General features: G+C 37.8%; 1 protein-coding gene across 1 annotated transcript in view; it reads right to left on the bottom strand.

Annotated features, from left to right (window-relative positions):
* Positions 1-285: 285 nt before the first annotated feature.
* The window catches only part of polr1d (RNA polymerase I and III subunit D), a 103,580-nt gene continuing 76,343 nt past the window's right edge, over positions 286-27,522 (bottom strand). Inside the window, exon 5 of the mRNA XM_055178243.2 lies at positions 286-685. Coding sequence (XP_055034218.1) covers positions 641-685 — 45 coding nt within the window. The 3' untranslated portion in view covers positions 286-640. The remainder of the gene's footprint in view (positions 686-27,522) is intronic.

Here is a 27,522-nt window from a genome sequence, read left to right as displayed (position 1 = left end):
AGTCAGTTAAAACATTTCAAAATAATGCAATTTCAGTTTCCCGTTCATATATTTTATTTTTGAGGATTTTTTAAAAAGTGTCTCGTCCCGTCTCGTGGAATAAATGTCTTGTCACACCCCTACATGCTAGAAAGATCTCAGTTTATATATGTATGTACCTTAAATCACTCAAATATCTGACATTTTACCTTTCTCCCGTGCTGCAAATTCTTCCACTTCACTTCACTCTGAAATTAACCTGATAAGTAAATTTCTTAAAAATGTTGAGAAGGCAGCATGAATGCGTAATGAATTAAATGAATATTTTACTATTCAGATTAGTCACAATTTAAATTCATTTAGCAAATTAAAGAGAACAGGATATAACAATTATTTTAATTTATTTTATGGTTTAGCATATTCTGTACGTTTAAACTTAATTAAAAAAAATGCCTAAGGGTGATGGATCACTTGCAGAGATGAATATACTGTACCAAGATTTTTTTTCTACAAAAACAAGAATAACTGTGAGAAACAGGACTGATTGTTGTGTGTTGTTTTACAACAAAGACTTACAAATAATCAATATAAAGTTAATATCCTTGTTAATTCTAATCCAGTCGAGATCATCAGACTAGTGTATTGAGTGTTGATGCCAGCTTTACTCCATCGATGCCTCTCCATTCTTAAAAGCGTTCATCTGTGCCTGTTTAAATAACAGAATTTTATTTTACTTCAGAAATGTAACAGCATAATGTCTATGTCTATACCACAAAAAAGTGGATTTTAGAATCAACACATACATATATACAATAAAATGCAAACAATACCAGGTAACTACACTTTGATGCTAAGCTATTAAGTTCTCCACAAGAGTTCGTGGTTCAGCTGAATAAGGCAGCAGTGTACTATCTCTTAAAAGAAGATCTATATAAACAAATTCAACCCAGTCTCACCCCATGTCGTCAATATTTGACGACACTTGACCATTCGTCAATATGTGACGCGGAGGGTATACCTTTCGCGTCATTTTTTGACGAACTGGGGACTTCAATACTATTACGTCCGTTGCATTCTCTTCTCCTATTTTCTTACCATTTTCGCGTCGGTTTAGGTTTAGATTTACATAATGACATCCCTACCCAAACCTAACTCTAACCCCAACGCCAGGTGACAACTGTTTCTAACCCCAACGCCAGGTGACAACTGTTTAATTTCGCGTACACTGTTTAATTTTGCGTAATCTAACCCTAAACCGACGCGAAAATGGTAAGAAAATAGGAGAAGAGAATGCAACGGACGTAATAGTATTGAAGTCCCCAGTTCGTCAAAAAATGACGCTAAAGGTATACCCTCCGCGTCACATATTAAAGTCTGCTTTAATAACGGCTTTTCGTTCGCTCCGCGTGAGCTTTTGTTCTGTACCTTTTTACTTGCATGTAGCCTATTTCTACATATTTTCGACCAAGGAACACACAGGATATAAGTTATTATGGATAGCAGTTAAGCTTGTTCTGAAATGATGAAAAAAGACAAATGACTAAAAATGATCTCTCCAACTTAATTCCACACTTTATAGATACAAGTTAATTTATCTACTAATATAGTATTGAAAATGTCCTACATTAATATGCATTGCCTTGTGTATTGCATTAGTTTTGTACATATATACGTGCACAAATACTGCATAATTTTAATTTCTTTAAGACACTGCTCTGTATTGACACGTGCTTTTTAAATTAGCACTTAACAAGCCTAAAAATGTTTTTATTAATATTAAATAAATATTTAAATGTAGTATAGCTTGTGTTAATCTTTTTCTCATAGGGGAAAGACATGTAGCACCCTGCGTTCTACCTCAGTGCACCTCGTTCTGGATTTAAATAATAATTGTATTTATTTTAATAAACAAGGGTTAGGTAACGCGCTAGTGAGCCACGCAAAATCACCACAAGGGAAATTCCTTTACCACGAAAGCCATAGCTTCACCTAACTTTAGAGATCGCAAATATTGACAGTTCTGCATATTTTTAATATCAATCAAGATAGACGAGAGGACGTTTGAAATCTGAAATATAGGTACTAATAAAGCCCTCAAGTTTCACCATGAAAGCAAATTAAAAATCGGAGGGATGTGTCTCTGTATGTGCGCTTCATAGCTGCAGTGTCAGAGGCGCAGAAACTGAGAAAAAATAAATAAAAAGGCGCACAGGTAACAAATGCTGGTCAAATTACAGAGATGCCAATTCGCACGGGACTAAAATTATCAGAGGACCTCGGTGTTCGGCGAAATATGGTAGGTGATTTGCGGAGGAATTTTTACTTTACAAATTACAGACATCACATGGCCGATTCGCACGGGATTAAGATAACAGACAACCTCCGCAATTATTACAAATCACTAAAGGTCAGGTCACCAGGTAATACTAATCCCGTGCGAATAGGGCTTAAGTGTGTATTAGTACATGTTAATGATATGCATAAGGTACAAACCCCAAAGTAAACAATGACACGTTTCCAACGTAAATCTCTTTTCTTGGACTACAAAAAACACACGGTAGGCAACAGTTTACTTCCTGGGCCTGTTAACGTGGACAGGACAGGTCCTCCCAGTTGTCAAATACAGTATGTCATACAGGTATTTAGGCCAATCACAAGGTACAGATTAGCTGGCCAATCATGGACACAGCACTTTTCAGATCTATGAGTTGTTTTTAAGCAATGAAATAGGTGCCGTTTAAAAACATTCAAGACATTACATATTAAGCTTCTTTTGCAAATCCCCTTAAACATGGAAAAAAGTGTGTTGCAGCGTTGTCCAGATGACCTCGCTGTGCTCTACTCAGGAGCAAAATGACTCGGCTTGTATGCTTTCGTATCAGATTTGAGATAAAACACGTTGACTGGCCGGTCTGTGCAGCTCCGTATGAAGTCAACCACACCCGCATAGTAATCTACATGTTCATTTCCGTATTACAGCGTGCGCGTGATGTATTATTGTCTTTTGCGCACGCGATGCAGTTCAGGACTATGACCAGTTTACACAGGTGTCTGATTTTAGCCATGTAATGTGAACAGTTAAACAAAAAATCTGATTGGATCTGAGCAAAGAATCTGAATTGAGCATTAATGCTTGCAGTCTGAACGTAGTCCAACAAACCGAACCAAACCACTGCAAATTCACATCTCCTGGTATGTCAATAAATGACATCAGTAATGAATCTGCACAACAATTGTAAAATGCTATGAGATGTAATTTTAAATGATTAAAAATGATTACTCAACTTTTTTGCAATTATTTTTAATTATAATAAAATGAATGAAATTTTTATACATAAAGTATAAATGATGAGGCGAAGCAGCATCAGAATTGTGTTTAAACTGAGGGGGCTCAGAAGGGCATATCCGATGTTGTAAATATATAAGAATGCCACTCAGTACAGCAAGTTGATTTTGCCCTTCATATGGTAATCAAGATTATTAATGTCAAAAAACAGAATAATGAATACAAGCCATATTCTTTGTCTAATAGCATGATAAACAAATAAATAAATGGTATGAAAGCAATCAAAGAAAAATCACTGAATTCAAATTCAAACTTAAATGTAATCTCACAAAACTCTCGTTATAATTATTGTATATAAACCTTGTTGTTTATGATAAGGCATAAGTGTGCTGTGCACTTTTATCAAAACATTGCAGGAGTGTTTAACGAACTGCTCCATTGATCTATTAAAAGGCATTTGGTTGGCTATTACATTCCTGTGTAATAGCGGACACATCTGTGATTGCTTCTAATCCTCAAACTTGCAAAAAACACGTATTAAGAAATATTTTATGCAATGTGAGCAAATCTACATGTGTAATGTTGTAATCGACACACGTTTCTCGTTCATTTTCACATTTCATTGAAATTACGACACAACAAATAATGATTTTTTCAGTAAATATATTTCTAAAAGTGCTATTGACTTGAAGTTTTCACCATATGTTGGTAACCACCTATTCATTCCACACATGCAAAGAACATTATGGAGTCATTATATTTCATTACAAGATTTAAATTGTTTAAATTGATGATTTTATCAAAACACCAACTACATTGACTTATTTTACAATCCGACTAGCATGTTATTTAGACAAACAAAATCTTTTAATTCGCATGAGGAAGCTGGCGTTTTGATTGCCATTTAAGCACACTTTCATGTCATACAGTAAAGGCTTATTGCACTATTACTATTACTAACTAATAGGGGTATGACCGATCACAGTTAATTCGTGATCCGCACGGTTCGGCATGTACGTGCCCGTGGATTAATTGCATTTTTTTAAATTGCGGATTTATCTTAATTGTTTAGGGATCGCAGAGTAAAAGACAGTTTTCCCTGCTGATATTGCTTTTTAAGTAATTTCGTTCCTTTAAACTTAATTCCGAGTCTCAGTGGAAATACACACAGCACATGAAAAGGGCATGTTAATCAGTGAACAATGGTTAGCAGAGGAGCAGAAGAACTTGAAAAGCCTCCTTCATTTAAATTGCATGTATGGGAGCATTTTGGCTTTCCTGTAAAATATAATAATGACGGAAGAAGGGTGGTTGACAAAACTGTAACGGTATGTAGGCCCTGTGGCATGAGAAAGACGTATGAAAGTGCCAATACATTGAGCATGGCTATGTATCTGAAGTGACATCATCCTGGTGTGCCAATGACACTGTCACAGGGTAAGCCTGCGACTGTGCTTGGACAACGCACACACACACATGCACGTTATGCACATACACCGGCGTCATGTATAACAGGCTGTTAGCCGACATATATTTATGTATGCATGGATTTATGTAACATTCTATGTCACTGTGTGGTAAGCTGGTTGTATAATGTCCTGTATGTAGTTTTATCTGAGTTATATGGAAACTAGTAAACATAACACGAATGCATATAATGACAGCATAATAGAATTGTTCTCGCATGTACTGAAATAAATCACCATCGCGAGTATTGGATTTAAATATTTTATTGAATACAGCGTAAGAGAGATACAGATTATGCTTACCACATTTGATGAGTTGTTTTGCCAAACCTGTTCAGTCAGACATGCGATCTCTTTATAGGTCTTTGTGTCTTCACTGTCTTGTGGCGCATGTTAGTGACGTCACCGGAAGAGTCTATTCTCATAGTTGTAAGGGAGAAAGGATTCTCAAGCTATTTGTTTTCTTTGAATATGTATTAGGTTTATTTGTAGAGATGATTTGTTTTTTTGTGCATGCATGTTTATTTGTATTTTTTTTCTTTTGTTGTTGTATTATATATTCCTATGAGGTATGTGAAACTTGTTACCTCTGGTATGTTCCAAAGTAGGAGGAGTTAAGCCTATAAAAGGACTCCAGAAGGGTAGTAGAGGGATAGAAGGTGGAAGTGTCTTTGGGAATGTACTGCTTATGTAGTGCAGTTTTGCACATACAGGTCAGGTTATATTTATTGACATAAATTATTTTGACCTTATGTTTTGTGCAGTTTACATTTTGCTGTATCTAAGTATTTTTGTTTTTTGTTTTTTTATGATATATTTCTTTCCACCAATTCTGAGGGACTGTCTCCATACACCTTAATAAAAACACTGTTAAACAAGACCAGCTGTTTCCTCTGTCCATTGGAGCCTCTAACCGCACAAGGCGTATATAACAGACACGATCCAAAACTCCACAGCAACAGGAGCTTCTCACTGCTGCATTTAAACAGCCATTCGCAACAGATTCAAAATGGGCTGAAGCAATCACCAAATCTATCAGGATGTTTATTGCCGCAGACATGAGGCCATACCCCATTGTGAAAAAAAAGGGTTTAAAAATACGTTAAAAAGTGTTTGAGCCACGCTACAAAATACCACAGATGCTTGGACCTCAAGAGCAACAGAAAGCTACGTGACTGTGACTGCTCACTACATCACAGTGTGCAGGTACTGATAGAAGCAGTAGCAGAGTGGAATTTAAAGAAGGACAATACATGTAGCAATATCCCAGTCACCACAGATAATGCCAGAAACCATGTAAATGCAGTGAAAGAAGCTGGACTGGGGCCACAGATATCCTGCTTTGCACGTGTAATAAATTTAGCATCCCTAAAGGGAATCTCTGTGAACCAGATGAACCACCTCCTTGGGAGGATCAAGAAGGTGGTTTCCTTCTTGCACTAAAAATACTAGTGGTGGGAATTGCAGGGTACCTCAAGATATGATTCACTTCACGGTACATGGCTCCCGGTAATGATCTTATCACGCTATCATCGATTATCATGTAATCCGATACATAACAATATCTGCCAAACTATAAAAACAAAATGTCCAGGAAAAGATTAAGTGGAACTTTTCTCCACAAAAAGTACACAAAAAGTTTTTAGGTACAGGGCTCCAGACTACCTTTTTTTACTAGGAGTACTCTATCCCCTGACTGAAAATTTTAAGAGTGCAAGCAGAAATGTTAGGTGCACACCTTAATTCAATGAATGCAATGATTTACTTTTTCCCCATCATATCTGCATTACTGACAAACGCTTTGATAATAAATAGACTTATCTCTTTATGCATTTGTTGCACATCAGGGGTGCAAACTCATCAGAGGTGAAAAAGGTGACAAGACACAAGCGCTCTTATATAAGCGGATAAGCGGTTTTCAGTAAAAATATCTAAAAATTCTTAAATTAAGATGTTTTTTCTTAAAGAGCAAAACGACCCAAGAAAATAAGTCTTGTTTTTGGACCAGAGATATCAAATTTGAGTGATTTTGTGCATAAAATAAGGAAACAATCTTAAATTAAGTGTTTTAGAAAAATGTTAAAGATTTTTTTGCTTACCCCATTGGCAGATTTTTTTGTTTTGTGCACAAAATCACTTAAATTAGATTTTTTTGGGGTCTAAAAACTAGACTTATTTTCTTGGGTCGTTTTGCTCAAAAAAGCATCTTCATTTAAGAATTTTTAGATATTTTACTGAAAACAATACAAAAATACAAAAGTTTTTGCAGTGTAAGGTGGTATGTGCTAGAAATGGGTAAACCACTATCAATAAGTCGGCCCGTGGGTCGGGTGCACCGCCGGGCCAGGGAGTGTCCCACATTGTCCCTCAGAAACACACCCCTTGTCCCCCCTTGGGCTTATCAGCAGGTGGTCACCCTACAGTAAGTAATATTTCATGTTTGAGGGCACAATTCTGAAAAAAGAAAACTAGAAAACAACAACGGAGTTATTTTAAAAGCCTCTTTGTTTGGGAACTACTTTCTTCCGCCACAGATTTGAGGGCGGCCAGAATGACAGGTAACACTCGGCTGCTTTGAATCTCATAATAATAACTCGATGGACAGAATAGCCGTTTCTTAGTATTACCGTTTCTTGGTAACAAGGTGTAGTTTAAAGATTAGTTCAGTCGAGAATATATATGTATAATATTCAAATATGCAGTCGATTAGTAAAGACAGCGCCTGTTTGAACGTTTGCTTAGGAAGCTCTGATACGTGAGAACTAGAGAGCGGACGTCAGTGTTCACTCGCCCCGCTGACCACCGCCCTCTCTGGGCTACATCTCTGACAGGGATTCCCTGGCTCTGATGTTGGCCTTGTCTGTTTTTAATGGTCAGAAATGAGATCAAATTAACAGTATTTGGTGTCATGAAACTATTACTTGTTTTCTTATTCATATTTAGTGTGTTTTGTGTTGTTATTGTTTTGGCGCGAGGTAAAAGTTAATAAAACCATATTGATGTAACGTCACTATTGCTTTCCCATTTAATCATAACGCGATACGAACACTTGCTTATTATTAGACTTTGTTCTTGTCAGTAGCCTACTATAAACAGTTTTTTGCATGAGACAGTTGTTTTTTGGATGCTGGTTATAAAAATATCAGTGGCGATATCTCATAACGTGTTTTAATATTCACATCACGATAAATTCGTTATCAATTGTCCAAATTTAAAAGCTGCAGTGCTTACCTGCAGTTCCACTGTGTTTTCGCTTTCTCTGAGTTGCTTATACATACACACACACATATGTACACACGCAGTGGCCTTCATAAATATTGGGATATGTTCTTATATATGTAAAAATGTATTTCAGTGTATTTCAGGTCCAAATGTAATGGGACAGTTGCCAAATGCCAAACTTCAACTTCAGACCACAACATGCTTCATTTATTAAGAAAAAATTTAACAAATACAAAATTCATGTCCATTAAACAGCTTTTAAGTCAACCGTCCCATTACGTTTGGCCCATTTAAACGACTGTAATTCCTAAATCCTAAAGACAAATTGGAATTTGTGAATACCCTCTAAATACAGCTTAGAGTGTGCACTCTGTCCCAATATTAATGGAGGGCACTGTATAATATATGGGGAACAGGGGTGTCATAGTTGTTGTAATTACCCTTGCCTGTAGACTTGTCAAAGTGTTATGAATCAGAACAATCTCTAATAACAGCTTATTTTTATTTAAATGTAGGACAGTCAACAAGATGACTTATTGAAAGACCCGGAAAACATCATCATGGGCATATGTGTAATCAAAAAGAAAGAAGGTGTTTTTGGAGACTATGACGAAATCGTTGATGGAGTGATGATTCTTGAGCAGCTCAAATCTGTGGCACAAGCCTGCATTGATGCTGGGTACAATCTATGTGCTTAATTTGGCGTACCCCAAAGAACTAAAATACTACTATGAATTTTTAGAAATTCATTATGCAGATGGATTCTAAAGCTCTCCCCAAAAATTCAAGGACTGAAAAACGTTTTAACCTATGTGCATCCTCAGCATGAAATGTTAGTCCAGATGTCACAGCCTATTCTGTTTTTCATTTAAGACCTGGGAATCAGTAGTTTTAAACATTTTAATAATGCTTTTAATGATTCATAGCTGTTGTCTGTAAAAATGTAACACTTTGTTTTATTAATTATTGTGCAATGTGTGAAGTCAGCACTACTGTTTTTGACTTTTGTGCAGTTTTAATATTGTTGTTTTATTCATTTACAAACAATGTGGCCTCTTTCCACCTGTGGTTTTTTATTTTATATTTTGTGAATGTGCAGTGAGCACTTGTTTTAAACACTTGTACACACAAAGAAATTGTTATTGAACATGCACTACATTTGCTGACATTAAAAAAAAAAACATTAAACATTAAACTTACTACTTGGTGTATTTGCAAAGCCATTTACGGGTCATTTTTATATATTGTTTTTTAAGGTTAGTGATTGCTAACAATTTCCTTAAAATGTTGAAAGTTAGTCAATGAAATGTGTTTATTTAAATGTAGCTAAAATAAATTGATTGCAACCACTTACCTTTAAAAAATTGAGTTAATTCAATTAATCATTTTTCATCAGTCATAAATAAATAATTTAAGAGGAAGTAGCATAATTAAATAGAGCTGTAATTACTATACTTTTTATAATAGGGTAACTAAATAAAATTGATTAAGTTAAATGAATTTTTTTTGTTTAAATGTAGCTTAAATGAATTGATTACAACCGCTTACCTTAAAAATTTGATTAAATTCAATGAATAATTTTTTTCAGTGCATCCTTTCATAATCTTTTTCAGCGTTTGTTCATGTTTTCCTCATTCCAATGATTCATGTGTTTAGCGTCACCCAGAGGAGGCATAAAGTAATGGCACTGGGAAATCTATTTAGGGCATCTCATTTATTAATTAATGTATCGATATTTGAAGCCAGCGTTATCGATTCTCAAATTGCAGAGGCAGACGATTTGATACATTGCATATCGATATATTGTCCCACCTCTAGAAAATACACCTTCTGTGTCCATAATCCTGAAAACCAGTGGTATGTCTCAATCAGCTCCCTTGTTCAGTAGTCAGGGCACTGATCAGCTCTAAGCGAATTCACGCGTTTTGGACCATAAAATGTTTTTGTTACATACTGCAAACATCTCCTCACTATCTGCTTGCCGCCTGTCCGCTGATCAAACTGTAAAAACGCGATCTCTGTGGACAGCCCAGGCTCCATAAACTGCAATAAAAACAAAGTGGCCAAACACCACGAAACATACAGTGTTCCAGCCATAAACGACAAGAAGGATTTGGGGGTGGGGGTTGGGCGCGTTCATAAAAGCATGGAAAGGAGAGGGAGGGAGAGGAGTTAGCTATGCTCCGTTTGTTTGAACAGTTCAAACATCAACAAAAAGTGACGTCACACAGATTCGCTTAGAGCGCCTTTAATGGTCCCTATGTTCACTTAGCGGAAATCACTTGACCGTTTCTGAAGCTTGCCAACCGAAAATCACATGATCCAATAAACAATAAGAAATGTGACAAAACTTTTATAAAGATAAACGTTTGTTTTAGTTTAAATATAAACACACATCGCTACACAGTAAGGGACCACAATCTACTCAATATGTAAAATAATATTTATTTAAAATTATAAAAATATATATATATATTTAAAATGTAATTATATTCCTCCAATTGTATGCACGTATATGTTGACAGCACTTTTCACAATGTACTGTTTAAAATTAAGTCAGAGAGATGTTGGTTTTAGGGATGTTAACCGATAAACGTTTGACCGATGGTTGACCGTATCAACGTTAACAGGTCAAAGTTGTCGGTTAAAAAAGTGATCTCTAAATTAGGCTATTATAGACTGAGTGGATTAAACGCTACTACAGTTAATCATCTCTTTTCAAGATCTTTTTGTGTGAAATGAACAAATCCCTCACACTCAGTTTTACATAACTCGCCTGTTTGTACTTATAAACCAATAAAAAAACATTTGGCGCGAGGTTTGCGAAAAGTAAATGCTACAGGCAATTTTTTTTGTAAATTCCTTCATTTGAATAGAAAATAAAATACCGCAATAAAATAATTAAAATTAAAGTCTCTCCTGACTGTATTCCAAATTATTAACATTTACGTATTTTAGGCTAACAGTGAAGTGCAGATTAAGTTTTGTTTTTGTAAATCCTCAGACAGGATTTTTACCACTTAATTAAGTTTTGCTTTGTAGAAAGCATTTCTTTAAAGTGAATTTCGTTTTGTATAAATTGCATCTTAATTTAAAAAAATGTTTCATCAACCAATTGCATGTATTTAATAAATAAAAAGCAAATATAGCAGAGAATATAATAACCGATCTGCGCATGAAGGCGACGGCACGGCGTGTTCACTTTCATTGCATTGTTAACTATGCACCTCATCATAAATGAATAAAATTCAGCGTAGGCCTATATGCCTCATACATTAGCATTAAATATCTTCTTTGCTGCATTTGTTCTAGAACAGACACGGGCTATCTCGCACACAGTGAGTTAGCCTTGGCTGGTGCGTCTTTTACACATTCTAAAGGTGCCCGTTTTATCCATTGGTTTTATCGTGTTGCAGTCTATTAGGCAACATTCCGCATAAGATGAGCTTAGATTTGGAAACACATTACATCTACATTTCAGTGACAGATATGGTGATTATGATCATCCTTTCTTTATTATTGTTAGCACTTAACTTAATCCAACTTAAGTGGCGTCTCTTCGCCTCTTCGGAGCTGTCATTTTCTTAAATGAGCCGTTGCAATTTTCAAATGAGCTTCTAACGCTAGACAAACGCCTTTACTTTCAACGCGATCACCTTGTACCTAAACCATTTCGAAACTAAGCAGCCATTTGTCCTCAGAGTCGGCGCCGCGTTTGCGGGACTCATGTTCCGCGCTGTAGGGAATTTAAAAACGTGATGTAAGTGCAGTGTGTGTGTGTGTGTGTGCGATGGAGGCAGAACGGCAGAGAGATGCAACAGAGTTGCGAAATTGCAGGCGCGGCTCGAAATGGCTATTATTTCAAATAGTTTATCATATTTTAAACTAATAGGCCTGTCGGTTAACCGGTTTCAATCGGCTAATGAGGCTCTGTGGTCGGTCAAGAAAATGTTTAGTTTTCACCATCCCTAGTTGGTTTTGCCGATTATGGACAATGTAATCGTTGTGAGTGATCACAACATGCTTAAGCAGAAAAATAAGTGAACAGTGTCCCAATGTCAAGTGAGCTAGGGTCCTTACTAGTGCCCGAACCTGTGTACACGATATACTGATGGGTCACACCTTCTGTTGGCAGCATTGCATGTTATGTTATGCATGTTATACAGCAGGTGGCGCAATTACTATAACTGAATAGTGGTTTTAAGCTGTGCACCAAAATGCATTAACATATGTCTATGCTACCATATACTATGAATTACTTTTTGTAGTTTGAAGCATGCAAAGGTGCCCTAAACACATCCAAAGAAAACATTAGGTTTGATGTGTTACAATATTTAAAGTATCAAAAACCTGTTTTCAGCACAACATTTGTCTTTTTTGTCATAATTCTCAACAGGTTTGATGCAGACTGGCAATAAATAAATAAATATATTTTTTTGAAAACAACACACTTCCTGCTGCCAGTTGGTGGCACTATGCCTGTCACTTACAATAACAACATCAACATGGTCAGACCCCATAACCAGGACCCGACAACATTTTTTTTGGGGGGGGGGTATCTGCAGAATTCTGCGAAATGATTTTAAATGTTTAAAAAGATCTTAGTGAATTTAAGCTGTAAATATTACAAAATTGCATCTAAAATAATTACTTTTAAAACTTACAATAAAAATAAATACAACAAACCAATGAGTCCTTTGAATTAAACTGGGCCAACATGAACCAGTGCATGTCAAGACAGTATTCTATTTTGTATATAAAATAATATATTTTATTGTGTATTGTTATATATTATGTAAAAATTAACAACAAGCTGTTGAATTATTCTTAAGTAATGCACACCCAAGGTAGTAATGCGGCACGATGCGAAGCGGAGTTACACAGCAGGTGTGCATCATTTTCAAATAATTCAAAGTCATTTATTGTGCTTATACAAGGTTACCACAAACCTTGCTCTGAGGGTTATTTTAAGACATTTGACGAGGATTGCATTTTACAGAAAAATAATCAAGACCTGGTTGAGAATCAATTTCTAAATAAAGAAATCAGAATAAAAAAACATTTAGGCCCGTGGTATAAAGCAGAATAAAAAGGTTGTGTTAATACGTTAATACTGTATACTAGGGGTTTAGCGGTTCAAAGTACTCACCGTTTGGTGTGTGTCATGGTTTTAGTGTCACGGTTTCGGTACATTTCGGTGTGTGTATGTTTATGAGGACAAAAAGGCTACTGTCAAATTCAAAGAAAATAAACTTATTTATTTGGTTACAAACACCTAACACTTTGGTCACAACAGGCTTCTTTACTAAAGTAAAACCTAAGCTGTTTTTAACCTCCGCCAAAATCAACATTTTCACTTTAGAGTACTTGCATTATTATACTACATGTACCAACATACAATAACTTCAAAATGAACATAAAATAGATTAGAACATTGGGTTACTTTTTTATATTCTTTGCCACTATCTTCAAGTTTTTTCGCAAGAAGATCAGTTAACATTTAAACACACAAAGCAATGTGTGCTGTTTCGATTTCACCTGCGATCGCGTGCTATCAACAACACCCTCGTGATGATGGCCAAGCGATTCGTCATATTAGATGTATTGTCTTGAGCATACGGCACTTGCGCTGTGCAAAGTAAACAGTTTTGTTCATGTTTTCTTGAGCATCGCTGCTGCAGTAAACTTAAATGAAGCTGGCGGTGCCTCTATGAGGAGGAACTGTGAGGTTGGCTAAAGATTTGCATACTATGAGTTGATTGGACAGGTACTTTCATGAAAACACATGCAAGAGCGTATTCAGAACCATGCATTAGCGGTTTTATGCATTACTTTTACACCAAAATATATTTTAGAAATGTGTGGTAGAATCAAACACTGTGCACCGCGGTGCACATGCATGCCGAACCATGGGATGATAAGGGGACGGTTCGATTCTTTACCAAGAACCGTAGCACCCCTACTGTATACGCATGTATACAGATGATTTCATAATTTTTAAAAGACGATGTAAATAATTTTTTATTAAGCTTAACAAGAGTATTCGTCTTGTTAATGGATTTGAAATGATCATGTCGCATCACCTAGTAGTGGATGGAGTCAAGTGAGATCTTCTTAACTCTGTGGTAAGTTTTATTTAAGGTGAAGCAGTTTATCAACAGAAGCCTTAAGTAACGTGTAAGTGTCTTTGTTTATAGTCTTGTAAAGTTTTAACTCTGTGTCGTTGCTAAGAAACGCTGTTTTGTTTACATTTGTCTTATGGTTGAAATCGCGTTTGCTCTTGTGCGTTCTTGCAGTAGTTTTGGTTGTTTGTTGTGAATAGCGTCAGGCGTGTCCTTTGTCAGAAAGAGTATTTAAACAGCAGTCGCAGTTCAGTTATCCAGGTGAAGCAGTTTATCAATAGGAGCCTTCAGTAACGTAAGTGACTTCGTTTATAGTCTTGTGAAGTTTTAGCATGGTGTGGTTGCTAAGTAACGCTGTCTTGTTTACCTTTGTCTCACATGATGAAATCGCGTTTACTCTCATGCGTTCTCACAGTAGTTTCGGTTGTTTGTTGTGAATAGCGGTGGGCATGTCCTGCTGAATTAAGTTACACAATTCAAGCAGTTATTTAAATAGTCAGTCCACCACTGCAGCGGTCGCGGCAGCCTCGTCACCTGAAGCCCTCCTCGTGTGAAGACCGAAGAGTGTAAAGACCAGCGACTCTACCTGCGTTACTTCACTGGACACAGACAGGGCACCTGAGTATTGCACTTTTTGTACTAACTTTTTATATTTATCTATCTTTTTCCTCTCTTGTAGATTTCCTATTCTTCTATTTTAAGTAAGTTCTTTTTTACACACTGTGGAACCAACTTTGGTACCAGAGGTGGAAAAAGTACTAAAATATTGTACTCAAGTAAAAGTAAAGTTACTTTAATAATATTTTACTTAAGTAAAAGTAAAGTTACTGGTCTAAAAATCTACTCAAGTAAAACTAAATCATTTTAACTTTACTCAGAGTAAAAGTTACTCTTTTTTACAGCAGGGAGAGGTGGAGGATTTTAGTATAGTTCAAAAACAACAAGGGAATATAAATCTCAAACTAGTTGTTTTTAATTGTAGGAACATCTTTACAATAAAAGCTGCCTACACCAGGGCCAAATATGCACTCAGCAAAGCCATCCAGCATGCTAAGAGGTTGTATAAGGCAAGGATTGAACAACAGGTCAATGACAAGAACATCAGAGCTCTCTGGAAGGGTCTACAATCTGCCACAGGCTATATAAAGCCACCTCCACCAGCTCCCACTGACCCAAACTTACCAGATAAGTTCAATGTGTTTTGCACTAGGTTTGAAGCATCGTGTGAGCACCCCCCACTCATCCCCCTGGAGCCTCCCACCCACTCCATTAGCTCACCTGCTCCACTGGCTATTAGGGAGCATGAAGTCCGAAGGCTCCTCAAAGGTCTGAACATCAGGAAGGCGTGTGGACCAGACAGGGTGTCACCTGCTTCCCTTAAGCACTGTGCTAGTGAACTGACCCCAGTGCTCACAGACATTTTTAATCAGTCCCTGGAACTTTGCTGAGTGCCTGCCTGCTTCAAAATCGCTGTTATCATTCCAGTGCCGAAAAAGCCCAAGATCAGCTGCTTGAATGACTACAGACCGGTTGCTCTCACTTCTGTAGTGATGAAAGCTTTTGAACGCTTAGTTCTCTCTCATCTTAAAGCATCTATCGATCACCTCATTGATCCTCTTCAATTTGCATATCGTCCCAACCGTTCAGTTGACGATGCTATCAACATTGCACTTCACTTTATTTTACAACACTTGGACAATCGGAATACCTATGCTAGACTCCTATTTGTGGATTACAGCTCTGCCTTCAATACTATAATTCCCAATCTTCTTCACAGTAAACTGTCCCATCTGAACATTAACCCTCTCCTCTGCTCATGGATTATTGATTTCCTTACTAACAGGACACAGTATGTCAGGCTGGGCCCATATCTCTCACAGCCCCGCACATGTAACACCGGTGCCCCTCAGGGCTGTGTGCTGTCTCCTCTGCTATTCTCACTGTACACCAATGACTGTACCTCTGGTGACCCATCTGTCAAAATCATCAAATATGCGGATGACACCACAATAATAGGCCTCATCTCTAACAACGACGAGTCAGCCTACCGCAGTGAGGTTAGTCGCCTGGAGTCCTGGTGTGCAGTCAGTAACTTGGAACTTAACATCAATAAAAACTGTGGAGATGATTGTGGACTTTCATAAAAGGCCCCCGACTCATCCTCCTCTGCTCATTAATGATGCATCCGTGTCTGTCGTGGAGCACTTCAAGTTCCTGGGCACAGCCATTACCAACTCACTCAAATGGGATAATAATATCTCCCAACTAGTGAAGAAGGGCCAGCAGCATCTGTTCTTTCTTCGCCGCCTAAAAGGACTACTGCTTAGCACCTCCATCATGGTACAATTCTACAGAGCATTCATTGAGAGTGTGCTAACTTCCACCCTTACGGTCTGGTTTGCCTCTGCGTCAGCCCGCGCAAAGGCCAGACTACAAAGAGTCATCCGGGCAGCAGAGAGGATTATTGGCTGTCCCCTGCCCTCTATTATGGACCTGCATAGCTCTAGGACCATTAACAGAGCTGTGAAGATTGCGGCCGACCCCTCTCATCCTGCCAACAGTCTGTTTAATCTTCTACCCTCGGGAAAGCGGTATAGGGCTATTTTGCCCAAAACATCACGCCATCGCAACAGTTTTTTCCCCCATGCAATAGCCCTTCTAAATGACTCTTAACTTAAATTCATTTGCATGTTGTATGTTGTACTGTGTGTTGCCTGCATGGAGAATACCGAACCAAATTCCTAGTATTTGTATACATGGCGAAATAAAGTTGAATTGAATTGAATTAAAGTGCAATAACAAAAAGTTAATAAAATAAAAAGCTTTTTTAAACTAAGAAACATTTATGGAATTATTTAATGATTTTTACATGTGAGTTATGCACTTTTGAAGTTGGTCAGCAGCTTGTAAATACAATCACTATAGTAAGGTTGTAATTGATGTATTGCTGGTAACATACATTATTTTATTAAACTATATATCTAGTTTGTACCTGATGTCAGACCTTTATTCTCTCTCTCTCTCTCTCATGTCTAATGACCTGCGCATTCTCGAGGACGTTCTGAAGTTGTGTTTGACTAGACGCGAATCTGCTAGACTGCGAAGGGTAATGCGCATTGTATTAAAAACGCGTCGTGCAAATGAGCGGTAAAACCCGGTCTGCAATTTCGTACTCGAGAGCACGAATCCTACCTTTCATAGGAATGAAACACTCGCTTCCCGTCAGTGGAAAGTGGTCGCTTAAATATGACCAGGGGTTTCTTTCATAAGATTTGAACTGAGGCGGGTCTGCATTAGCGCGCGCCTGTCTCGTCCGTCTCCATGGTTCTTTTTGCGCGTTCCCCCGCCCATCAATCATCCTTTGCGCGTCTTTATCACCTTGCTTTTTTAAATATTTTTTTTAATCAGTAACGGATATGTTTTAAAATTTAGCGAAGTACAATACTTTAAACAAAACATACTTAAGTAAAAGTAAAAGTACAGATTTTAAAAACTACTCAAAAAAGTAAAAGTACACAAAAAAACTACTCAATTACAGTAACGTGAGTAAATGTAATTCATTACTTCCCACCTCTGCCGAGTACCATGTATTTTTTTGTGGTATTGGTACCGACAACTAGATTTTTGGTACCCCGGGACATCTCTAGCACTCTCCAGCAATTACACTTTCTCCCACAGTCATCGCACAACAGGAAGGGGTGGTGGGACCGGTATGCTCATTCCAAATTACTGGAAATTCCAACAGCTCACACCCTCATGTGAAAGCATCATCCACCCTACTTAAATCCATTTTCTAGTTATCTATCGCCCCCCCCCCCCAGGTCAACTGGGACACTTCTTGGAAGAGTTGAATGTACTTCTGTCGTCATTCCCAGAGGATGGTACTCCTTTAGTAGTACTCTGTGACTTCAACATCCACCTTGAGAAATCACAGGCAGCCGACTTCAACACCCTGACTGCATCGTTTGACCTCAAGCGAGTCCCAACTTCACCAACCCCGCTGGTTGGCCAGCGAGTTTTACTCTTGTGCAGTAAAAAGCACAAAAGAAGAACTGCCCATTGTTGTCTGGACTCTTATTTGTGTTTTGTACTCATTATAGTACTAACACAACAAGGGATGTGTGTGGTAAACTTATCAATACTCAATGTTTGTTTATAGACGCCATTACTCTGTCATGTGTTGATTGTGAAAGCAGTACAAAGGAATGCCTGTCCATGTGTGTGATCCTGCGTTTACTAAACTTACTGTGCATAGATAGATGCAAATAAACAAGGTATTAGATGTGCTGCTTGCAATCACGTCTTTTATAAGAATACCTGTCGCGTCACACTGTCTGACGGAAGCACAAAGAAAACACTGGCGTATGGAGAGAACTTTTAGTTAGGATACAGGCGTGAGTAAACAAGGATTTAGATGTCATGTTTGCTGCACTCGGATTAAACTTAACACAGCACTGAATGCAGAGATCAGGGATGGATTGTGTGTCCATTGACTGTGGGGGTGAGTAATGCATATGGATCGTCTCTACTCTTCTACTTCAATGGAGCGAGGCGTGGTGATCTCAGCTCATCACAGATAATGACGTAACAGGAGAAAGACGGTATGTCTCCCTCTTCTTACACAGTTAACACTGAATTACAATATTTGTTTTCAATTTCACTTACATAATTTAAAAGGACACATTCCAAGCATTATGTAGTCATTTGACTTTTGTTTGTTTGACAAGTATTCGTTAAGTTACAGTTGATTTTTCTGAATATATTTCTAAAATGACTTCACTGAGGGAGAGAGAACAGAACGGGCATCATGTTTATTTTCTTAATTTTGTGAACAGCACAACATTTTGTTTTTATTGGGAGTGAACACAAAAAATAGACAATTTAATGTTTTAAATTATGTATAAATCATAGCTGTATATCCAAAATCAGCATAGTAATCCAAATCTCTTTGCAGAGAGACTGAAAAATAAAGAGTTTGCACAGTTTATCCTGCTATGGTAGAGAACTACAGACCGGTATCTCTTCTTCCCTTCATTGCCAAGACTCTTGAACGCGTGGTGTTTGACCAGCTCTTACCCTTCTTCACACAAAATAACCTCCTGGATAGCAATAAGTCTGGTTTCAAAAGTGTCTCAATACTGGGTTACATCAAGGCTCAGTGTCAGACCACTATTCTTTTCAATATACATGACATCCCTGGGTTCTGTCATTTGAAAACATGTCTTTCCTACCACTTTTTACACTTCCTGCTTTGCTACTGTTCGGATGCTTTTGCTTACTGCTCTGCGCTTTGCTCTATCGCTTTTTATATTTTATCTTATAATTTTAACTTCAGCAAATCAGCATAGTGCTCAAACAATGAAGCTTGGCATCAACATTAAATTACAAACTTTCGGGACTGGAGGATTACAAAAAAGTGGAATTTTTCATCCGTCTAGCCTCCCACCGCCATCAGCTTACATTCCAGAAGGAAAAACACAGCTGCCTTCATTCAAAAGGATAAGAAAAAGAAATGCCTCATCAACAATCTACTTTCTGCACAAACTGCCACAGACTTTTACAAAGGATTGCTGTTCTTGAAACAAAGTTACTTACAGGACTACCAAACCAGACGGAACACACAAAAGAGCTTCGTCATCAACGCTCTCAGCACTCAGCCGGTGAGTACCATGAATCTAATGATCAACACACTAATCAATGGTACAAACAGGGAGCAAGACCCAAAATCACTTGAGAAATCAGACTGTCACGACCATCACATTTTGCCACAGTAGCTTCCTCTACCTCAGATACAGCTAGGACAAGGATTGCAAACACTGACTTTCTACCACCACCTATACATCTTGGGAACAGATTTGAAGTATTAATGAATATGAGTGAGGAATCCCCAAATGTGATAAATCTGACTGAGCACCGATCAAATCAGCCAGCAGCTAACACTGAAGCAAACTGCCGCTCAAGATCGAGCAGACAGCGGCACTCAGCGCAGAGCGCATCCGAGCCCAGAACTCTGATATTGGGTGACTCAATTATCAGAAACATTAGCAACAGGGACTCAACTACGTGCTGCCTTCCACAAGCAACTGTTTCTGATGTAAACAGAGAACTTCAGAACATTCTAATGAAACATAAGACTGTAAATCGAGTTGTCATTCATGTGGGGAAGAATGATATTCACAAAGAGCAATCGGAACTCCTTAAGAGGGATTTCAACAAACTTTTTGAAACACTCAGAACAGTGAAAGTTCAGCCGTTCATCAGTGGACCACTTCCTGCAAGAGGAACAAATAGGTTTTCACGTTTGCTTGGACTTAATACATGGCTGCAAAAAACCTGCAACATAAAGGGACTGAACTTTATCAACAACTTCAATCTTTTCTGGAGTCAGAGACAATTATTTAAACAGGATGGCATCCACCCAAACAGACTGGGTGCAAGAGTGCTAAAGGACAATATCTATTTCTCCCTTCATCATCCTTCAGCAGTGTGTGCCAATCCACTCAACCTGAATGGCACACACACACCTGGACAGAGTATGAATGACCACAGGACTTCTCTCCAGCACCTGAATGGACATGACGTTGACAGATCCCACAAGGACAGAGATAACACCACGCAGCCACAACATCCACTGCTCATGGACACAATCTCAGCTGAGTCCTGCCCACAGAGCTCACCACAGTCGGACTGTGTCAGATTAGAACGGCTCCAAGATTCAGCACCCAAGGACGACTTTCTGGAAAACAGGGTTTCGAATTTCGCCGAAAGGTGACAAGTTTGCACCCCTGGCATGCTTTCATCATCAGCAGGGTGGATTATTGTAATGGTCTCCTCACTGGCCTTCCCAAAAAGACCATTAGACAGCTCCAGCTCATTCAGAACGCTGCTGCCAGAATTCTGAGCAAAACCAGAAAATATGAACATATCACACCAGTCGTCAGGTCGCTACACTGGCTACCAGTTACATTTAGGATTGATTTTAAATTATTATTAATGGTATATAAATCACTCAGTGGACTAGGACCTCAATACATTGCTGATATGCTCATTGAATATAAACCCAAAAGATCACTCAGATCATTAGGATCACATCAGCTAGAAATACCAAGAGTTTTCTCAAAGCAAGGAGAGTCAGCTTTTAGCTATTATGCCAGTCGAAGTTGTAACCAGCTTCCAGAGGAGATCAGATGTGCTCCAACAGTAGCCACATTCAAATCCAGACTCAAAACACATCTGTTTAGCTATGCATTTACTGAATGAGCACTATGCTGTGTCCGAACTGATTGCACTATAATAAATATGCCCTATTTTAATTATTTTCTATTTCTCTTGTTTTTATTCTTATTTTTAACTGTTTTATAGTTTTATTCCTGTTTTATTCTTTTTCACACATTTAAACAGTTTTTATAAAAATCACATTTATTTTCTTTTAATTGATATTTTAAATTCATGTATCTTTGATTTTTGTTTTCCCATTTCCATGTAAAGCACTTTGAATGACCTCTGTGTATGAAATGTGCTATACAAATAAATTTGCCTTGCCACTGCTATGCGGATGACACACAACTCCACTTGTAGTTCCACCCTGATCATCCTGTGGTTTCTGCCCACATCTCAGCATGCCTGAGGGACATCTCACTCTGGATGAAGGATCATCATCTCCAGCTTGCAAAGACAGAACTGCTTGTCATATCATCTGAACCGACTTTCCATTCAGCTAGGTCCTTTACTATCATGCCTTCCAGGAAAAACAGAAACTTGGGAGTGGTCATTGTTGATCAGCTTAGCTTCACTGAGCATGTTGCCAGCACCGCCCGCTCTTGTAGATTTATCCTCTACAATATTAGGAAAATTAGACCTTACCTAAATGAGCATGCTACGCAGGTCCTAGTCCAAGCTCTTGTCCTGTCCAGACTGGACTACTGCAATGCATTACAGGCTGGACTTCCAGCCTGCACAACTAAACCCCTACAGATGATCCAGAATTCAGCAGCAAGATTGGTCTTCAATGAGTCAGAGGGCGCATGTCACTACGTCTTTTGTCAAGTTACACTGGCGTCCTATAGCAACTCGTATCAAATTCAAAGCTCTGCTCCTGGCCTTTAAAACCACCACTGGGTCAGCACCCCCTTACATTCACTTCGTTTATACAGCCTTACGTACCCTCTGGATCCCTGCGCTCTGTCACCAAGCAACGGCTTGTGGTGCCATCTCAAAAAGAATAAAAAACATTATGGCGTACCTTCTCTGGAGCTGTTCCACGTCTGTGAAATGATCTGCCGGTCACGACACGATTTGCTAACTCTGTAGCTTTAAAAATCTGCTTAAAACCCATCTTATCTGCCAATACCTCACTTCCTAATATAGGGTTTAATATCTTTCTCTATTTTCATTTTTTCTTATCTCTTTATCTGTACATTCTTACATACATTCTAAAAAATTACTAACTAACCCCTGGCTATGTATACTGTGTTAGACTTGATGAGACAATTTCCATGTGCACTTATGTATTGCTGTTTTTGTGTTGCTATAATTGCTTCTATTGTTTACCTCATTTGTAAGTCGCTTTGGATAAAAGCATCTGCTAAATGACAATGTAAATGTAAATCTTAAATATAAAAAGGTTCATGTTCTCAATCATTACAACTGGTCACAGCAATCAGCACAGGCTACTACTGCTCACAAACGTGTAAAATTAGTGTTATATGCAATTTGGTGATATTACTCTTTCTTCACTAATAAGCACTAACTGGCGCAAATGGTTGCCTTCCGAACATCTAGGTGGATGCTGCACATTGGTGGTGGTTGAGAAGAATCCCCTTTCATATATATAAAGCACTTTGAGTAGTACAAAAAAGTGCTATATAAATGTAAAACAAATGTAATACAAATTATTTGTGTGCTTGTCAATGGCCGGTACTGCTCACAAACACGCACAAGCACAGGGTATGTGTGCTTGTCAACAGTTTTGGGAGTAATTACAATAGTAATTCAATTAAAGTAATGTATTACAATAGTAATTCAATTACAGTAATGTATTACTTTTTGCTCTACTGCAGTAATATAACAGATTACTAATACAATTTTGCTAATACTATACCCGTTACAATCTCATCACATCAACACATTTTAACCCAAAATTAGGTGTTTTTTTTAATAGACCAGCACAGCGTTACAGACATGCTATTTTACCTGCAGCTTTTTCCTGTTTCTGGTTGCTGTATGCATTAACTTGGACGCGGTGCGTGTCAAATATAGACAAGGTGCATATATTTAGAGTGTCACTAAAGTGCCACGATCAGCTCCGGCAGCCGCGTCAAAGCAGGGACAGGCCACACTGAAAAGTCAAAGCAAGTTACTATCGGTCTATCATGGTGCTTGAACCACGTGAAGTAAAGAGACTTTTAGAAAGCTTGTCAGCAAAATCCCTGTCAACACCAGCTATGGCAAGGTATGCAAAAGATTGCTATGGTTATGATTAGGGCTGCACGATAATGAGAAAATATACAATATGCAATAGTTCTGTTGGGTGGTGCAATGGCGATATGTCTTTCTTAGAGAAATTCTATTTTTATTTGCTTTTATTTTTATAATTTAGATATGTAATGAAATAAACAGGTAATATTCTTATTCTAAATATTCTAATAATGTATATTATTCTAAAGAATTAAATCACATTCAGGCTAAAAAAACTATGCTATACATGTGACAAACAACTAGTAATGTGTGACAAGGGCTGTCGCGGTAACCGCATTACCGCATGACCGCGCTACTGACAAGCCCAACCGCATAGAAAAAAAGCAACCGCAACAACCGCGCCTTTCACGTTAAATTCATGAAACTATATGCCGCCTTGTTTTTCACGTCATACAGTACATGTATAATAAAGACCAAATAGATTCTCAAGAGTTAAGAGAGTAGGCCAGCATTTTTCTTAAATTTTAAAAAAAAATGTAATACTTCATATTTCGTTAAATCATACAGTGAATGTGTGAAAAAGTCAAACTGAGATGACAGAATAACTGTGGCGTCGTCTGCCTCTAGATGCAGTTTTAAAGATTAAAAGTACTTTAATATAACTGATCAACCCAAATAACGCCAAAATATAACTGGTTGTTTACCAGCATTAAAACCTCATAAAAAAGACCTTTATAGGTTTTTTCTTTGTGCATCTGCAGCGTCCGCTCCGTGGATGCAGCCAATAACGCTGCGGTTGCTTTTGTGAATTGACTGCCTAGACATTTAGATAAACAAGTTTTTCATCAACAGTATCTGCATGAAAAAATTTAAACAATGATGATCATCTGCCGACTCGACTGTTTCATCACATCCTCTATACACGGAGAGTCTGCTTTATTAAAGGCGGAGTCCACGATGTTTGAAAAACGCGTTGGAAAAGGAGACGGGCCAACTACCAAAACACACTTATAGCCAATCAAATCAAATCAAATGCCGGGTTGCGTATGTGTGGGGCGGGTCTATTAACAGAAGGTCCAGATTCTATTGGGGTAGGGGCGTGTTTGTTTAGGTGATTTCAAATATCAACATTGGCTTTCAAACATCATGGACTCCGCCTTTAACGGCTTTTCCTTCGCTCCGCGTGAGCTAAACGTTTCCGCTTTTTATTTTTTTACTCGCATATATTTCTACTTTTTTTCGACAAAGGAAGACACAGGATATAATGTAAGTTATTATAGATAGCATTTAAGTTTGTTCTGAAATGATGACAAATCTGTGTGACTAAAAATTACCTCTCCAGCTTAATTTAGCCAAAATAATGATACATTCGTTTTCATACTTTATATATAAACGTTAATTTATCCACTAATATATTATTAAAATGCCCTAAATTATTATGCATTGCCTTCTGTATTGCATTCGTTTTGTACATTTACAGGTGCATAAATACTGGCTAATTTTAATTTCTTTAAGACACTGCTGTGTTCTGTATTTGCAGATGCTCTGTTAATTTGCGCTTAACAAGCCTAAATGATGTTCTTTAATTTATTTTTGTTTTCTCAAAAATATATATTAGCTGTAGTATAGCTTGTGTTAATCTTTTTTTCATAAGGGGAAATACATGTAGCCTACCCTTCTTCTACATTAGTTGACCTCATTGTTCTGGATTTAAAAAATAATTTTATTTAAGTAAATGAAGGCGGTAAAACCGCATACCGCGCTGGTGAGCCACGCAAAATCACCGCAAGGGAAATTCCTTCACCGCGACAGCCCTATGTGTGACCACACCCCAGTACTTTAATTTATTGAATATTTATATTAAATTCATAAATCTAACCACTCCAAACTCTCTTTGCTTTCTCTTTGACATGAACAAAGCACTTTAGTGTTACTTTACTGCAATACTTGTGAAGATGACCCCCTTTAAAGGGATTTATTAACATGAGGGGTATAGTGAGAGGTATAGAAAGACTATCAAACTATACAATAATATGTATAGTATATTAATGATAGACAATGTAGGTCTATGGATTATAAAGTTGATAGGTTTGTGTAGAAGCAGTAAGTGCCTCTCCTTTCTATTCCTCTCTTGCAGATTAAAAGACCTTAAATCCATCATTATTTCAGATTCAAACGTATCCTCTATAATATAAAGTATGTAGAGTTAGCTTACATAATGACTGTTTGAGCTATATCGCTCGTTCAGTGCAATGGGCTTGGGATTAACATTGGTTATTTGCTACCATCTTTGTAGTAAACATTTTAGATAAAAAAAGACGTTTCATTAATAATAATGCTCATCTCTCTAGCTGTCGCTAAGAAAGTAGTTCTCCGAAACTGGAAATCAAAGAAATCTTGCAACATCAATCATTGGATAAATTTAATTTCTGAACACATTTCAATAGAGAAATATAGCTGCAAGCAGCGATGCCGGGGTCAAGCCGAAAAGGGCACAGAATGAAGTATTGGTTGATGACCGTCATGATTTAAGATTTAAGAAGTTTTCAGTAGATTAAGGCAAATATAGCCATTTTTCAAATCTTGAGTGCTGTGTAGAAACAATGGGTTTTGCCTCAGGTCATGTTTGTGATGACACCCACCAAATTTAATATACATATGATTAAGCAATGTTGAGATATAGCCTCAAATGACTTGACCACTAGGGGGCACTGCACTAAAACAATAGATGGTGCCTCAGGTCACGATTGTGAAGACACCCACCAAATTTGGTGTACATACGATTAAGAAATGTGGAGATAAAGCAAAAAATGAATTGACCACTAGGGGGCACTGCAGCGAAACAATAGATGGTTCCACAGGTCATGATTGTGATTACATCAACCAAATTTGATAAACATACTATTAAGCAATGTTGAGATATAGCCTCAAATGACTTGACCACTAGGAGGCACTGCACCGAAACAATAGATGGTGCATCAGGTCATGATTGTGATGACACCCACCAAATTTGGTGTACATATGATTAAGCAATGTGGAGATATTGCCTCAAATGACTTGACCACTAGGTGGCACTGCACCGAAACAATAGATGATGCCTTGGGTCATGATTCTGATGACACCCACAAAATTTGATATACATATGATTATGCAATGTTGAAATATAGCCTCAAATGACTTGACCACTGGGGGCACTGCACCGAAACAATATGGTGCCTTAGGTCATGATTGTGATGACAAATCCAAATTTGGTGTACATATGATAAAGTGATCTGGAGATAAAGCCTCAAAACTCTTAACCAGTAGGGGCACTGAAAAGTTTACAAGGGCTTTCAAAAAATGTCACTGATGAACTAGGTGGTGCTGTAACAAAACATCCCATACACCCTCAGTTCATGACATTTACAAGTTGTGAAACATTCACCTATTCATACAGTGTCAGCCACACAAGAGCCATCCAGCTCATCAGGAGCATTTGGGGTTAGATGTCTCACTCATGGACACCTCATCACTTGGTCAGGTGGAGCTGGGGTTTGAACCACCAACCTTCCAATTTGTGGACAACCTACACTAACCACTGAACCACTGCCAATACACACATCAATGTGCAAAACCTTTGCGAAGATATAGCCTCAAATCCATTTTCGTGCTCGCCATTATATTTGTTGATGTGCTATACAACAACTGACAAAAACTTTTTCTCTAGAGTCTAGATTGTGTGTACCAAATCCAAGCCAATCAAACGAACACTGTAGGAGGAGTTTTGAAAAAGTTGGTATGCTGTGTTATTGAAAATGGCAGACAGAAAACGTTTTGATATCATTTGACTCGGCATGCCTCAAGGAATCTAACAATAGCACTTTCATGAATTTAGACTCAATTTTGCAGTAGTTATAAGCAAAAAAAAATCACTTTTCAATGACTGTTATGACTTATAACTCATGGACATCTTGACCAGGGGCGTCGCACCCATGGGGGATGTGGGTGTTTTAACACCCACACTTTTCCTGGTGAGAGGGTTCAACACCCA

This window comes from Misgurnus anguillicaudatus, chromosome 16 (genome assembly GCF_027580225.2).
Source record: "Misgurnus anguillicaudatus chromosome 16, ASM2758022v2, whole genome shotgun sequence".
NCBI lineage: Eukaryota > Metazoa > Chordata > Actinopteri > Cypriniformes > Cobitidae > Misgurnus > Misgurnus anguillicaudatus.
Note: the sequence above shows the minus strand (reverse complement) of the source record. Positions and strands in the feature narration are given on the sequence as shown.